This window comes from Eptatretus burgeri, chromosome 15 (assembly GCF_056783735.1).
Source record: "Eptatretus burgeri isolate ZD-2024b chromosome 15, Ebu_testis_v1, whole genome shotgun sequence".
Lineage (NCBI taxonomy): Eukaryota > Metazoa > Chordata > Myxini > Myxiniformes > Myxinidae > Eptatretus > Eptatretus burgeri.
The window spans coordinates 26,945,624-26,963,863 of NC_140975.1; the positions used below are offsets into that span (position 1 = coordinate 26,945,624).

At 41.7% G+C, this 18,240-nt stretch overlaps 1 protein-coding gene and 1 pseudogene across 5 annotated transcripts in view; both read left to right on the forward strand.

The window, feature by feature from the left end:
• The window catches only part of LOC147011788 (guanylyl cyclase C-like), a 381,297-nt gene that overhangs the window by 305,088 nt on the left and 57,969 nt on the right, over positions 1–18,240 (forward strand). For 4 of the 5 annotated variants that reach the window (XR_015051559.1, XR_015051560.1, XM_085856338.1 and 1 more), the window contains exon 24: positions 14,137–14,329. Coding sequence is in view for 3 of the 5 variants with exons in the window: in XM_085856338.1 (XP_085712464.1) it covers positions 14,137–14,329 (193 nt within the window). In the remaining 2 variants the exon portion in view is untranslated. Of the gene's footprint in view, positions 1–14,136; positions 14,330–17,386; positions 17,485–18,240 lie in introns of all 5 variants that reach the window. The other variant, XM_085856340.1, reaches the window with a different exon arrangement.
• On the forward strand, positions 5,020–5,160 carry LOC147011791 (signal recognition particle RNA; annotated as a pseudogene).

Consider the following 18,240-nt stretch of genomic DNA (forward strand, 5'->3'; position numbering starts at 1 on the left):
GAAGCACCAAGGACCTGAAGACTTGGACTTTCGTCCTCCCGCACAGGTACCGGCAGCGCCACACCCCATGATCCAGTGAATCCATAAATCCCCAAGACCGACCCAGACGTCTATTGACCTCTGACTCATAGCTAGCAGAGACATGAATATCACTGCCAAGGTAAGGGAATCTCTCCACGACCTCAACATCCTCACCAGAAACAGACACAGACAGGACAGCAGCATCCAAGATGTCATTGAAAGCCTGGATCTTAGTTTTGACCCAAGACACCCGTAATCCCAGCGGCTCCGACTCCTCATTCAGCACCTCGAGGGCCCCCACAAGGATATCTAAAGTCTCCGCAAGGATGAATGCATCATCTGCGAAATCAAGGTCCGAGATCTTGACATTCCCAAACGATGCACCGCAGCTTGATCTTTCCGACATTCTCCCTAAAATCCAGTCCATACAAGTGCTGAAAAGTGTGGGGGCCAATACACACCCCTGATGAACTCCAGTAACAACTGGAAATAAGTCAGAGATGGTACCACCACACTTCACAGCACTCTCAGTACCAGAGTAGAGTTCAGACATCAGATCGATCAGTTTGGTGGCACCCCATGAAGACCAATAATCCTCCAGAGGGCATCCCGATTCACTGAATCAAACGCTTTCCAGAGATCAGCATCGGCTGCAAAGCAGCCCCTGCCGAAGCTCTCGTCTGTGTTCGGTGAGGACACGAAGAGCAAGGATAGGGTCAATCGTTGACTTCTTTGGTGTAAAGCCTGACTGCTCTGGATGCTGATGCTCAAGCAGATGGTGGCGAACCCTATCAAGAATTATCCGAGCAAAGAACTTGCCCGGCACTGAGAGCAGCGTCACCCCTCAGTAGTTGTTGCAGTCTTGGCGATCACCCTTCCTTTTCCAGAGAGGGACAACAAGGCCCCTCTTCCAATCAGTTGGGATGATGCCTGTATTCCAGGCAGAGCACAAAACTGCATCCAACAACACGAGTTCAGCATTTCCACCAGCCTTGAGAAGTTCGGCATGGATGCTACAGATCCCTGGAGATTTACCCCATTTCAACCGGTTCACCGCAGCCCGTGTTTCCACAAGCGAAAGTGGACCACAGTTGATTGGAGGGTCAGCAACAGGGATTGTAACATCCTGGACGTCCAACTTGACAGCTGGGGGATCAGCATGGTACAACCGCTTAAAGTAACCGGTCCAGCGGGCCTTCACTTCAGACTCCTCTGTCAAGAGCCTACCACTCTCTGCTCTAACTGCAGTGCTCCGAGGGATGGGCTTGGATGAACGTAATGCGCGAATTCCCCTGTAAGCGGGACGAGAATCACCTGTCCACAGGTGATGCTCTATCCCCTCACAGATTCCTAGCACATCGGCCTCCTTGTCCACCCTTAGTGCACGTACAGTTTTACGCCTCAGCTCCCTGAACAGCTCAGCTCTGCCATTCAGCCTGGCCCTGCGACTCTGATCAATGGTATCCAGTGTCCCTTGAGAGACAAAATTCTTCTTTGCCATGCAGTGAGTTCCAAGACATCCACCGGCAACATCAAGGACGGTGGTTCTGAAGGCACTCCACAACTCTTCAGGACCCCCCCCCCCCCAAAGCACCCAGATACCCCAAATGTCCACCCAGCCTGTTCGCAAACTCCTCAGATACTCTCTCATCCTTGATCTTGCCAACATCCAGCCTCGGCTGGGATGGTACCATTCTCCAGGATTTAAGGTGCAGCTTTAGTGTTGCTACAACAAGCCGGTGGTCAGTATTGAGGAACTGAGCACTCCGGTAGACCCTGCAGTTCTGGATCATCCTCCAGTGACCGTCAACGAGGAGAGGTTCAATCTCCTTTGCCACACCGTCAGCGTTGGAATACCAAGTCCAGCGATGAGCTTGTGGGTGCTGAAACCAAGAACCAGCCACCCTAAGTCCATGACTTCTTGCAAAGTCAAGGAACTTAGTGCTATTCTTGTTCATTGTTCCTGACTCATGGGGACCAACACATGTCTCATAACCATCCCTATCAGTTCCAGTCGATGCATTGAAATCCCCCAAGACTAGAAGTGTATCTCGTCTGGGGCACTGATCAACCACAGACTCGAGCGTGGTGTAGAATGTGTGGTGAGTTCACTTGCCTCAGTCGGAGCATAAACAGATACCAGGGAAATGACACCTAGGGAGTGACGAATCCTTTTTCTCATCATACGCTTGTTGATCGGTGTTACCTCAATTATCATTGGGGTCAGCTTATTGGACACAGCTACAGCAACTCCTTGAGTATGGTAACCATCAGAGCAACCAGACCAATCGTAGGTGTAACCACCCACCATTATCTCGCCGCAATCCGATCTCCGAATCTCAGAGAGAGCTGCAATACCGATGTCCAAATGCTTGAGCTCAGATGATAACAGAGAGAGGTGATCATCCTCTCTTAGGGATAGGACATTCCAGGCACCCACCCGAAGGGACCGCCTCAGGTTAACCCAAGGAGACCGCCGTCTGGTGGACGACACCTCAGCACCACTCCGACACACTCTCCCGCAATCTGACCCAGGGATGTTACCCCGTGGTTTCCCTCCTTTCATCAAAGATTGGGGGTCCCGAAGGCTTTGCCCCAATCCCGTCATCCGGTGAGCTGCCCTGCGAAGGGAAGCTGCGCATGAGGTACTCCCACCGAGTGGGTTTTCAGATTTTTTTGCGTTTTTGTGTTTTGCGGAATGAAGGGCTTTACGGTGGCCGGAGTGCAAATCCTGCCACCAACCTCCGAATAAAAAGTAACCCAACTGCAGGAGGACGTCCGCAGACACAGTTGTGCACTCGATATGGATGGCCGTTGGCTCACAAGGTACAATCAAAGGGCTCCTCTGCCCTTTGATTATAGCATGAGAAACCACAGAAATCAGGCTGCTCTAATAGTTCACTTATTTTTGAAACATCCTGGTATACAAAACATACCATTGAAGATGATGATCGGGGGTTAACGGAACTTTGTAAAAACCTGTAGATTATTTAATGTTTTTTTTTTAATACTGGATGTAGGTCCTGGAAACATAAATGCAACAGAAGCCATGGTTGGGGTATCATACAACAATTGGGGAAGTGTGGATTAGGATGGCATGGTACATGCAAACAAGTGAATGAATAATGAACAAGTACAAAGCATACCGTTGGGAATGAAGGTGGGAGGTGAGTGGGTTAATGTGGATAAAATATCACAAAGGGATGGAAAATTTAACATTATTATTATTATTATTATTTATATGCATATACTTGGTGATAGCTTAACAGTGAAGGTGGATTTTAGCATCCCAAGTTCAAACCCCAGCCTTGCCAAAGTAATGCCAGGTGGGTTGACTTGGAGTTAGACTGTCATCCTTTCGTGGTCAACAAAATGAGTATCATCGTGCCGGGGGTAAGAGATCAACAACAGTTGATCTGTGAATAGTGTTGGTGCTCCCCACCCTCTACCTAAGTTGTAGAAGCCAGTGAAAAAGGAGCCTTCGGTCTCCTCTGACTGGTTGACACCTTACCTTGCTTACCTTATTCGATACAAAAATGTTCATAAGTTGATGAAGGACATACAACTCTGATGTATAGACAAACTCAGATGAGTGCCTTTGGGTGGTGATCTGTCATGTGAATGAACATTTCTGTCCTCTCCTTTTCTCGAGATAAATGCCAAATGAAATCTATATAATGGGCATCGAGTTTATGAAGTTTAAACCATGAACAAAGACACCTTATGCATTCATCAAGTGACACATTCTTTGGTATCCTCTCCAAATCGAAGTTTTCTGCTCATCCTCCACTCCTTTGTCCCTCCTTTTGTCTAATCTACAGAATTGCCTGTCAGATTGTGTCTAATATCCTTCCTTGTAATCCTTTCATACGGCGCTCTGTCACCATCTCGCATCCTCTTTCATTCATGGCGATGTGCTTTTCCCTTCTTGCAAACCGATTCCATTTGCGTCCAATGCTCGTTGCTTGTATGATGTCCCCTGTCTGCTATAGGAGCGAAAGAAAGTAATTAACTGACGGTAATGCTCCACTCCGAGATCTGCTCAAAAAGCCTGTATTGCCAAATACTTCACTTCTCGCCAAATATTTCCCTCGCATGGTATGTGGATTATAAGATCTCAGAAATGCATTTGAAACGAGTACCTCTTTTTCAGCATAACACCAACTGTAATCATTTGCTTAGTTGGTGGTGTGGACAAGGTCAAATGCAGTGGTAGAAGCAACTTGCACTCTTGTGCAACCCAAACTAGCTACTTGCCTTTCACAAGCTGCACTGGTGGGGGGAGTCAAACGAGGTCGTCGGAAATGTCACAGGCCACAGGAAGACACCACGAGTCTTGTTCAAGTAACTGCAGAAAGGGAACTACTCAAAATGTAACCTCTGATTCTTGTAAAGTGGGTCGCACCAGTAAGATGGTCAATTATTTTGCAATTCGAGATTGTTTGTCTCCCCTCTTCTTATTTTAAGGCCCCAATTAATCCAACCCATTTCTGGCATCAGCCGGTGAAAGTTCTTGCCACACGTCTCACGAATACGCCGGTCAGGCCTTGCATTCAACTGAAGTTGGTTTGGGAATAAATAAGGAATTTTGTCAGAGTGCCGGCGATACCTCACCTACACTTCGTGAAAAACACCGTGGGTTCTTTAACATCCACCGACAACCGGTGCTGACAAATTTGTGTAACAGGCTTGTGGCTGAATGTCCTTTGGATGGACAGCACGCTCATTGATGCATGCATATGCTTAATACTGAGTTGATAGTTCATAGCTGGCTTGAGATTCAAACCCAGGCGAGACAACTCGGTTATGAGTGCACATACCTCTCAGCTATTAACTACATTCGGTGGTGTAATGGTGAGACCATCCACTCTGAGTCTGGGAGGTCGGCAGTTTGAACTCTGGCTGAGTCACACCAAAGAAATGTAAAAACAATAGAAGGTGATGCTTCCTTGCTTGATGCTCAGCATTTACAGAAGATAGAGCACTGACAGACAACCAACCGGGCGTAGTGGCGTGCGCCTGTAATCCGGCTACTCGGAGGCTTGGGTTGGAGGATCGCTTGAGGACGGGAGTTCTGCGCTGGGCCGTGCTATGAGAGGGTGTAGGGCAGCCCGGAATCATGGCGAAACCCGATCCTTATCCCTGTGTCGTAAGAGGCGACCAGGGTTGCGTCAGGAAGGGCATCCTGCGTAAAACCTATGCCAAATCAGTATGCGGATCATAACGGATGAACCGCTGTGGCGACCCCTAAAGGGAGCAGCCGAAAGACAAACAACAACAGACCACTGACAGACAACCATATGTTGGCAACCAGTCCCTTGATGGGCCTAATGTCCTTCTCTGTTGAAAGAAGTTTCCTGTAAGGGAACTCCTAAGATTATTATAATTATTATTATTACCCTCGCCGAAGGATTCGGAGAGGGTATTGCATTTGGGTCCGTTTGTGTGTGTTTGTGTGTGTGTGTTTGTTTGTGTGTGTGTTTGTTTGTTACTTGGGAAAAATTATAATTTTGACAAGTATGTTGATCACCTACGTTTGTTTGTTTGTGTGTTTGTGTGTTTCTTTGTTTGTCTGTCCGCTCGCCTCCATCCCAAACTGCTCAACCCATCGTTCTTAAATTTTCAGAGATTAATGTCAACGAACCAGCGACGGTCCCGCATTGAAGTTTCATAAAATTCGGTCGACCGAAAAGGTCTGCATCTCGGCGAATAGGCCAATTTGAGCCAATTTTTCTAAAATCCTTAAATTTCATCCGATTGACTTGAAATTTGAACAGGATTTGCACATCAGGTCAGTGTATTCAACAACCTATGACTGTTGAAGTTATCTTAGGTGAAAAGGTCAACATAGGCCATAAGGTCAACCCAAAATAGGCCAAATTTTAAAATTGTTTCTAAAATTGTCTTTTCATCCGATTGACTTGAAATTTGAAGATCGTTTTCATGTCAGGTTGCTGAATTGAACCACCTGTTAATTTTTAGGTAAACATTGGCCAAAAGATCAAAATAGGCCAAAAGGCAAATTTGGACCAAATTTTCTAAATCCTCAATTTTCATCCGATTGAGATGAAATTTGAAAGGGATTTGCATTTCAGGTCAATGAATTCACCCACCTTTTAATTTTGAGGTCAACATGAGGTAAGGCCAAAAGGTCTATATCAGCCAAATTGGGCCAAATTTCTAAAATCCTCAATTTTAATTCAATTAACTTGAAATTTGAAGGGCATTTGCATATCATGTCACTGAATTCAACCACCTCTTAATTTTGAGGTAAACATAGGCCAAGAGGTCAAAATAGGCCAAAAGACCAATTTGGGGCAAATTTTCTAAAATCCTCAATTTTCATCCAATTGACTTGAAGTTTGAAGAGCATTTTCATGTCAGGACGCTAAATTCACCGACCAATTAATTTTAAGGTCAAAAGGTCAATACAGGCCTGATTTCTAAAATTGATAGATCGGGCCAAAAAACGAAATATTCTACTATATCTCAGAAAGTTATGGACAAGTGATGACAAAACAAGGTGGATGAGTTGAATAGGTGACAAGAACAAACGGATTGGATTTTGGTTCGGATCCAGCCCATCAGAGGGATACAAAACGTGAACTGTTCCATCTGGCAGAGTTTTGCGCTCTACCGAGTGCCGTTCTACTTTGTGCTGTTTTGCCAAGTTGTCACTATGAGTGATTTTTCACTGTTTGTCTGTTTGTTTGTCTGCACAGCACTTTCATGTTTTTCTCCGCAATCACTTGTCAGATTGAGATTAAATTTTCACCATTGCTGCGACTCCCCATGTTGAACGTTTTGGTGATAATTATGACGTCATAGGTCAAGTGGTGTTCCAGCCATATTGGAAAAACGGAAAAAAAAACTTTGGATCTCTGTATCTCTGAAACTGCACCAAGGAAAAAATTGAAGCTTGGCACATGGCAAGTACTCCTCATGGGGGAATGAGTGTGATTTTCTTATGATGTCATAGTTGCCCTCGTTATGACGTCATAATTGCATATGTAGAACACCACATCCAATCAGCATGAAAATTTTTGAGGGTCATCTGGGGATAAAATGGTCCACAGAAAAACATTAATGACGTCATCGGTCACGTGATTTGGCAGCCATATTGTTTTTTTTTTTTTCTAGAAAAACCTTCTCTGAAGTGGCTAAATAGATTGAGGCGAAACTTTACACGTATGACCGCTTGTCCATGAGGAACAAAAGGTTCATACATATGATGTCATTGCTCACATCGTTTGGCAGCCATATTGGATTTCCCCTAAAACCTATAAAAAATCTTCTTCTCCGGAACGGCTGGACAAATTGAGGGGAAACTTCACACGTGTTCCCCAAGCCATGGGTGTACAAGTGGCACATAGCAAGTACTCCTTATGGGGAATGAGTGTGGTATTTTTATGACATCACAGGTGCCTTCGTTATGACATCATAATTGCATATGTAGAACGCTGCATCTGAACAGTATAAAAATGTTTGAGGGTCATCTCGGGATAAAATGGGCCACAATTTTTTTTTGATAACATCATCGGTCACGTGATTCGGCAGCAATGTATATTTAATAACCTTCAAAACTCTTCTTATCTGAAATGGTCAAAAGATCGAGGCGAAACTTTACACATATGACCGCCTATCCATGAGGAACAAAAGGGTCACACATATGATGTCATAGGTCACATGGTTTGGCAGCAATATTGGATTTACCCTAAAACCTATAAAAATACACCACTCAAAAGAAGTCCTGGCAAGGGTTTGCAATCTCTGATTGCTCTTTTTCTTGTTATTGTTATTATTATTTTTATTATTATCCTACCAGGCCCTCATTTGTGGAGTATTTGTATTTTGAGAGGATTTACAGAAACGGGTAATGTATTGAAATACATCAGACAGTGAAGGTTATCTGTGCTGTGCATGCTATCCAAGGTCAAATGTCCTGTTTAAATCAGAATTTAGATTCCTTGATATAATAACTCTCCTCAGATTTTATCAGGAACACTGATCAAATGTACAGGAACTGCACAATTTGAAACTGCATATTACCCACAGAATACATTTGGGATAATGCAAATAATTCGAGAAATTAAATAATAGAATCTCAAACCGTTCAAGCAGATATAGCAACAACTGCCTCGAAAACCTTTTCATTCCAAAGTTTTCTGGAATAGACTGCAGCGGAATTCACAATTGGGCCACAGTCTTTATGCAGCGGAACGCAGTTGTTTGTGATACAGGTGGTGATCAAAAACGCATTCATCTCCAAATAAAACAGGTGTATCGGAGCATATTATTGAAATATCATGACAAAGGCTGGGTGAAGTAACATTTACTCTGATTACAATGGATATCAAACCAAAGGGGAAAGGGTGTACAATGCTTGACAATGTCCATGTGCTGATTTGACCTGCGGGATTATAATGTCACTTACGGTTATGATTTCCCATTGTTGCCTCGGATACAATGTATCGGATGGCACGAGACACTGTCCTTCACAATAATTTGTCTTTGTGCAACGCACCGTGTTCACATTCTGTCAATCACGTTAAGTAACTCTTTTTTGGTGCGGATCCCTTCACCGTGCTCTGTTGCATGTTCACAGGCCAGCACATTGCTTGCTTCCCGATGTATAATTTATGGCACCGATTCTGCAATGCGTGCTGGGATGCTTTATGCATGCGTAGTGGATTTATCTTGATGCCAACGAGTGCCTCGGAAGCCTGATCGGCTTGTGATGTCCATTGGTCAGGGGCGAGATATGGGTTTGGATGCGGAATGGAAATGTTCATGTTTTGGATTTTGGGGAATCGAAACGTTTGGATGTATTGTTAGCAAAATTGTTGTGCCTTTGTAAATGGTTCGAGTAAAACTTGCCTTGTCAGATTTTAGCCCAATGAGCTTGACTGATATATATGGATGGTCTATGAACTCTGTGCACACCATGCATTTAGTAGTGGTGATGAATGACACATACCTAAGGTTCCTCATTAATTTGACGCTGAGTTCCAGTGGTCCTTCTTTATTGTAAATTGTCAAGGTATTGCGAGTGGCACGACATAGGTGTGTGTGTGTGTGTGTGTGTGTGTGTGTGTGTGTGTGTCTGTGTGTACATGCACACGTGTGTGTGCGTGCGAGATTCCCACACAATGCAGTTAGGACCTGGTGTGAAACGATGATGCAACACAGGCCTATTAGACTAGTTTCCTTCCACTACATGTGATGAATCCCATACAGAGTGTCCATTCAATATGAGATAATTATATTATATAGCATAAAACAGGTTGACATTGGGCCTCAGTGCCCAATTATTATGGGGTGTGTAAAGAATGATGAATGCACCTCTCAAACATGCAAAGAATATTAAATCATCCTGTAATTGCACAGCATGTTGAACATTGTATTCATCAAATGCTGTTTACTCTGTAATCTCATCAGGATTTGAACACATTACCTTGCAATGACCGACTCGTTAGCACCGATTGCTTTTTGACTAATAAACTTACACGGGGATTCATAAGTGGATTTTAAAAGGAAATATAGGGAGCTTTTTTTGAAAGGTGAAATGTTTGATAATCCAAATGATTTTTCTCCTGGCTACTTGTTAAAAAAGTTGAATGCAAAGTTGAGGTTCATGGAAGAGCTAGAATAAAGATCGGACCAAAACATTGAGAGCATAGTGGAAAAAGGTGGGGGGCACCAGGAGCAAGGTCGAGGGATATAATCTGCAGAAAGACTGAGATCAAAGGAGGGAGAGGAGGACATGGGGTGAACAAGCTGAATAAAAGTTGAAATGCACCAAGAGGAGGAAAGGAAAAATTGTAGACGAAACACAAATGGAGCCAAAAACGAAGATCTGAATCAACAATGGACCACCGAGAGATTTCTCAGGATTGAAAGACATAATCCAAGTGTTGGACCATCTCCTGGTGAAATTAAAGTCTGCATAGAGGGAGGAGGCTGCTGTCTGCCTCTCTGAGGGATGAGGAATGTTATGGCAGTGGAATGGGTCATCAGCAAGGAGATAAAGAGGATTTTCCAGAGAGATGGAAGGATTGTTGCTGAAGATTAGGAACAGAACTCAACACAAGACACTGCCTGGGGCATTTGCCAGGGAGTGAAGATCAGAGGATCCCGTTGTGAGTTACGAGCTGACTACGAGAGTAGAGGAAGTTTCGAAGCCATGAGAGGACGTATGCTTCAATGCTGTAGGTAGAAGGTTTTGCAGAGCAAGGTGGGATCGAGACAAATAACTGTGAATTTGAAGAATATATCAAGGAATATAATACTCGGTACATCTTTCTTCAAGTGGTTTAAAGTGTTGCTCCAGCAAGAGAGAGTTTTGTTAACGAGATAAGTAATTACTGTCTGAAGCAAGAAGCCTTTGATGTAGTCAAACAACCACCGAAGGCAGCTTGTGTAATATATCAATTCATACTTTATACTGAGGCTCAAGTAAGAGTGCAAATGAAAATGAAAGAAAGGCAGCACCCTGACAATAGACCGGTGAAGAAAGATTGGACATCATGGGACATACAAGAAGAGTGAGAGTGAAGACTCTGGTGTTGCTCTGTATCGCAGTCAAATAAACATGGGATTTTACCAACGAAAAGTTGATCTATGTTATGGCACTGAAGGAATTGGCCACATACGAAGCAGTAACCAAATCAATGTGAAACAGAAGGTTACAATTGGTTCCTTGGAAAATGCTGAAAGCACTTGGCTACTTGGAGAACCTTGGAGATAAGGTTGTTCCTTGTTTTTCATGATACGCGTTGGCAACTCTGAAGCTCTATTTATTGTCATTAAGCATAACAGTTAATATAGGAGGCCCTTGGTTCAATTAAAGTCCTCTGCCTAACAAGATGCCCTTTCACATTTCTATTTCGTCTTTTATGGGCCACTCGACTGAAATTTCGGATAGTAAATTTCCATTGCCCATTTCAATAATAATAATAATCATAATAATTGGAAGCCCATACTCTTTACAGAGCTCGAGTGTGTATTGCAACGAATCGAGAAACGTTTCTGGCCTCAAACCACCCCTTCACAGGATACTCCACGGGTGGCAGTAATTAATTTGTTTTTGGTGCCGGCGATACATAACTCACCTACTCTTCACAAAAGACACTCTACAATCTTTATAATGTCCACCAAACGACCAGTGTTCTCAGACAGGTCCTCCAACATATAAAGTGCTTCTGATAGATGGTGCACGTGTTGATGTCTCACCCTGCATACGAAACTCCAGGGTGATGGTTTATAGCTAGGTTGGAATTCCAACCCAGGCTCAATAACTCAGACAAATGCGCTTACCTGCAACCTATCTTGTCAACCAATAATCGTATACAATGATTATGCACCGATGTCTTGCAATTCCCTCATTGCTGCTAATGGTATGCCAAGAGTAAAGATGTATTTTCTGTTTTGTTGGCTCTTCCTCCTCTTTATTTCTTTTCTTTTTGTTAAGTTTCTTCCTTTGCTTTTAATTTGATTCTTACTTCCTCATTCTAATTTTACTTTTGTTTCTACTTCTGCTCATTTATTTAATTGTCAGTAGGGGTTTTTGCATCATTGCTGTTGTGAACTTTCACAATTGTTGTGGTGAATATGCACTTAACTCTTTCTAATCACTGAGTGGTCAATAAATATACAGAGAAGAAATACTTGCTTTTATAAAAAAAATAATGTATAATGTTGTATATAATGTTGTATATATATATATATATATATATATATATATATATATATATATATATATATATATATATATATATATATATATATATATAGATGTTATAAAGTTATAAAGGAAATAATAACTTTGTGCCATTCTGGTGTAAAGTGCAAACTTTTGGGGTGGGGGGTGGGGGATGATTCTAGAGATTCTTCCCTATAAAACCATCTGTTGGATGAATTGCTGTGAGCTTTGAGGGCAAGGAGAAGTTGGGGGACAGAATATTTTGGGCCTGCAGGAATTTTGGATTGATCAATCATCCCGTCATAGTCTAGCAGTTTACTGTGAAGTGCTATTTGCTCTGGGAATGTTTAATTTCTCAAACTGATCTGGCATTCCACTGCAAACTCAATTTTCATCGTCTTCTGGGGATTGCTGTTGCAGTTATAGATTGGGAGCTGTCCGACTGAGGCAAGATGGTTAATCTCATTATGGATATGGAATTTGACATTTGATACCACTGCAAAATGCATTGTTGTATCTTTTAGATCCACAAATAATTGCAAAGTCAGTTGACGGTCATCTCCAAAGCCTCCTCCAAATGATGGTTGTGCTCTCAGATGGCACCACCCTCCCCCACCCCACTGGGACGACAATAAACTGGTTGATTCGGATCAGATTGTCTCAAAATTAAATCCATGAAAACATCTCAGGTATGACCATATTGATCACCTGGGCTATCTACATATGTTCCCACATGATCGACAGCAATTATAATTTAACCAGATTTGATGGCATAATGGTTAAAGTGTCAGTTCTGAGTCTGGGGGGTTGGTGGTTCGAATTCGACCCTGGCTGAGTGATACCAAAGATTAAAAAAAGGTTTTTGTTTTTCTTTTTTTGTCCACATTGTCAAGGCTTGTATGAGAGCTAACACACAACGCACAGCAAGGGGGGCATGAGACAAGAGGGGCGGGAGAGGGAAGGACAAAATGCTGCTTCTTTGCATGATTCTCAGCCCCTTGGAAATGAAATCATATTATTATTATTATTATTATTATTATGATTATTATTATTATGATGATGACGAATTGTTTATTCCAAATGCGAGTTTGCTCAACTTTGCACAGAGTGAGGAGTTTCCCTGTTTGCTTACGACTCGCACTTCAGTTGCATTTTCACAAAATGTTCGACTTTTCAAATGGTTTGAAAGTCATAACACAAAACGCTAGTGGATTATCATGGTTTCCTATTGATGCCAATGTTTGGCCTCTTGCTCTTAAGAATGTCAAAATGTCCAGTGGCAATCCAGGATTGTTCCTCCGTCAAACTGCGTGTCGATCCTGCTCTTCCGATGTGTGTGTGTGTTTACATGTGAATGCAAGCCGACACCAGTCTGTCCATGTGTGAAGCCAAGCTGGGTCACCCGATCAAGATCGGGTTATTTAGACCTCAGTAAGACCTCAAGAAGATCACAATTAACTCGGGAGTGCAACTCATCAATGACGGGCCAGATGGTCTCCTCACTTATTTGTTTAAGGTTGTACAGGATTGTGCGACCACTCCTTCAACTCAGTGTAGTTTCAAGAATATTGTGGGCCCTTTGTATATTATTTTCCATTCTGCATACGGAATATAAATATTGTGAAAATGTACATTTTGATTTCTCATATCGGTGTTCAGGGAAGATTTGTTCGGCGAAAGTGATATATTTGTTGTTTGGGTTTTTTTTTCCTGAAAAGAACCTAACCATCCCACCTGACCATTCTCCATAACATGAGTCAATGAAATTTGTTAGTCCATAAAAAAACCGAAATTATTTTGAATTGTTTTGAGCAATGTGCTTCATTTTGATGTTATTTCTGGTGTATTTGGGCTGCTAAGATTTAATGTACACTTCAACACATCTTTGTATTCGCTTCAGAATGCACAATATATTTGAATAGGAGAGAGTTTACAATATGGCCGGGGCACTGGATCAAAGACCTGTTCAGGTAAAACAAACCATGATATCTTTGATCGTGCCAACTTTGAACCCACTACTACTACCCCCAACCCCCCCCCCCCACCCCCTTCCAATTTATCTTGGGTATATCAGAGAGGCATCATCTATCAATAATTTAAAATACATGTAGATTTACCTGGAATGACGGTTTGTTGATCTTTGGTGCATCCCTCCATTTTGACATAATAACGATCGCTCCATGTTTTTTGGGAAAATACCAGGCAACTGGTGTATTTCTCTTCCCTGCCTCAGCCCTTTTCAGATGAACATTCTTCATATTAACATGTTTGTTGGGGGTACAACCACACCTGTTGCTGATGAATGGTGTTTGTTTTATGCTAGGCACGTCGGTTAGCAACACAACGGGGAAACCCAATCAAACTGTCTCTTAGACGGTAGCCGTCAGCCTGAATCGCCTTTGAATGCTCCACAGGTCGGTGGTGATGGCCCTGAAAGCAGGACACTCTGTCAAGCCCGAACTATTCGACATGGTCACAATCTACTTCAGTGATATCATGGAATTTACGACAATCTGCAAGCACAGCGAGCCCGTCGAGATCGTTCTGCTCCTCAATGAGCTCTATAAAGAATTTGATGACATAGTGGATTCCTATAACGTTTACAAGGTAATCGTTTGTTTGGGAAAATTTGTTGGCTCTTTCCTTGTTTCTGCATTTTACATTTGCTGATATATATATATATATATATATATATATATATATATATATATATATATATATATATATATCTTCTTCTTCATCTTTCGGCTGCTCCCGTGAGGGGTCACCACAGCGGATCATCCATATGATCCGCATAGTGATTTGGCACATGTTTTACGCCGGATGCCCTTCCTGAAGCAACCCTGGTCGCCTCTTACGACACAGGGATATGGTACACCTATTTTAACCGGGGCATACACCGGGCCCAGTACAACTGGTACTCATTTCGCCGACCTCGGAAGGATGACAGGCTGAGTCATCCCCTTGGTGTTATACGACTTGGTATATACATATATACACATACATATACATATATATATATATATATATATATATATATATATATATATATATATACATATATATATATATATATATATATATATATATATATATATATATATATATTCAGTGGCCCAACGGGGCTTGAACTCAGGACTTTTTGGGTCCCAAGCCGCTGCCCTAACCACTGCGCCAACACCAAGCTCTACTGATTATTTATATATATATATATATATATATATATATATATATATATATATATATATATATATATATATATATATATATATATATATATATATATATATATATATATATACATATATACATACATACATACATACACATACATACATACATACATACATACATACATACATACTGGTTAATGATACACCTCCAATTGTGATTTGTGAGGAGGCCACATTGTAATCCTGGTATTGGCTTAACAGTTAAGGTGGCTGGCTAAAGATCTTAGGGTTTTGAGTTCAAGCTCCTTTTGTGTCGTTGAAATAACACCAGGTAGGTTGACTCAGCTTGTCATCCTTTCGAGGTCAGCAAACATGATTTCCAGCTGGCTGGTAACAGGGGTAATGCATCAGCAGCACAGCCGCACTTCCAGAAAATGATGCAGCCACAGTCTGCATATGAAACACGGATAAGGCCAGATCGTATCTGGAACCCGCAAGTGCATTTGCCACAGGGACACATTGTATTTCACCCCACAAATCCCAATCAGAAAGCATCACCTTTGTTGAAAGCAGTCGAGAGTTCTATAAATGCGATTATTGAATTTCTCAAACCTGAACAAACACCGTGATGATACGGTCACAACAAAGTCTTGACTGCAAACCCAGAAAGGCCTCGAGCAATGCAAAGATGTCAAGGTCAAATGCTGTCACCAAGCAGATGAAAAGCCAATCTGAAGCTCACTGCGCTCGCCTCACCACACGTCACGACAGTGGGACAAACACCACCACATTATTAAAAACACCTCACTGCCATGCAATTCAAAAGACCTCACCACCACATTATTATAACCACCTCACTGCCACACAATTCAAAACACCTCACCACCACATTATTATAACCACCTCACTGCCACATAACCACCATATTATTAAAAACACCACTGCCATGCAATTCAAAACACCTCATCACCACCTTATTAAAAACACCTCAACGTAACCGCTACATTATTAAAAACACCTCACCTCCATGTAATTCAAAATAGTTTCTGCTGTGCAATTCAAAACACCTCACCACGTGTCGCCGTATAATCAGGCTTGTTTTAACTGAGGATAAGTCTGCGAGTTGCCATGTTGTTATGATTTACACCAATCAGAATTCAAACATTTATGTTGCAAATTAATTTGTAATATTGTAGACATTACATTTATTTATAAGCAATTGAAGTTGAAGATCCAAGTTTTTTAAAAAATGAATAATTTTTTTTTCAAAAAATTTCCAAAAAAATACCCTTAGGACATACACCGGGGAGAGGTAGGTGCAGCCCGGAGGTTTTGTATGATTTCGCAAAATAGTGTCGGGCCATGTCTAATCCTGTATTTTTTCTTTGCCAACTGTTGTTTCTAATGTTTTTCATGCTCTATGGACATCCTTCAAACAAAACAACGATGTTGGGAAGTTTTAATTTTATTATTTTTATGAATTTTAGACCCAATTTTGATATGACCCTAAATTAGCTAAAACAATGTATACTATTTTATTTTTTTTTTGTACATAAATAAAGCATGTGACACCTCAAAATGAGCCTCTCAGTGACTACAAACACATGAGCATACTATTTTAGACATTTGATATAGATTTTAAGGCATTATTAACATACATAGATAAATATGCTTTGCTTGGATGGTATGTAAACTTACTAACATCACCAACAATAAGCTGTATAATGTGGAATCATATACATATATCAAGTTAATATAATTATATGCTCATTGTTTTGCAGTGTATTTCAGGGAAAAACATGATAAACTCTTGTTACCAAATATAAAATAGTTGGGGACAATTCCAGTATAGATCCAGGTGGTTCGAAAGACAACATTATGTTGCACTTTTTATATAATACCTAAATGTATTAAGGGTCATATCATAATATAAGTCTGCATCGCTTCCCTAAAGTACTTTCTTATGGTGGGTGGGTGAGTGGCTGGTTGGTCACAGAGGGGGGGAATGCATTGTTAAAAATCACTTCTCCCATTAGTCTAGAGGGGTGAGTGGTTCTAATCTACATTGTATATGACAATACTTTAAGGAAGCAATGCATTCTTAAAGCAAGGTGATTATTCCAGAAAATTCACATTTGTGCATATATTCATGCAGTTTGTTGAAATGTGTAAAATAATGTACTAATATTACACATTCTATACCTACCTACTATACTACACATTCTACTCTAATTACTACCACTCTAATATATGGTCATACTAATTAATTACTAGACTAGAGATTCTACACATCTAGCTGCTAACATTGTGTCAACATGAATGACATACACATAACTGGTTCTGTTTATAGTAAATCACAAAGTTAACTTCAGTATAATACTTTATAGTCAGTAGTCAACATCATCATCATCACTTTCAGTTTCATCACTTTCAGTTTCATCATCACTGTCAATCATCAAATTGACAGGTTCTGTGTTTATGCATTTCTCAGGTGATGCCTCACAGGCACACATCTCTGTGCAAGGGAGACCAGCTTTTTTGCATGAACATCTACCCCCTATGCATTTACTAGTTCCGCATCCACATCTGGTGAGCTCCATCACAGCATCTGGTGCTGGTTTCAGAGTGGTTATGATTGGAACATAGGTACTGTCCTCCATCCTCCAGCCATACCTTTCTGGTGGTGGCAAGTTGGGTTGTGAATTGCAGTCATTACACCAAATCATGACCTGAGAGTGGGCACGTAGGGTATGCTGTTTTAACACAGCTGCAGTTGGTGGTAACCTTTCAGACTCCGCCTGTGACCTCTTAAACATCTCCCAACGAAGCTGTCCCACGTCCTTTTTTTTGGTCTGTGGCTGGAACAGCTGACAAACAAATTCTTCTAAGGCAGCTTCTGTCTCTCATGTGGGTGTTATGGTAGAGCCCAGGTTTTTGAAGGCAGTGAGCATGTTTGGAGAAGCCTTCTGCATAACTTTCCAGCAGGTCAGTTTTCCTTTCCCAGCAAACTTTCTTGTTGTATCACAGCCTGTAAAACTGTGAAATCCAGGCAATGCTGCTGCCAGATCTTCCCGAAGTGCTTCATAGATTGGCCTCAGTGGTACTATACGTTGCTGTTCTCCTGCTCCTAATAGCATGCATTTCTGCTGCCCAAGTTCAGGGAAACGACGTAAGGCAAGAATAAACATGTCTGTGTCAGGTGAGAGGATGTGAATTACACCTCGAGACTTTTTAGCTTCTAGAGCATGCAGTATCAAGATTGTGTCTGCTTCCTCCTGGGTTGTGGTCAGATGCATCACAGGTTGCTGCTGAGTAGAGTGTACACCATTTTTAGTAGACACAATG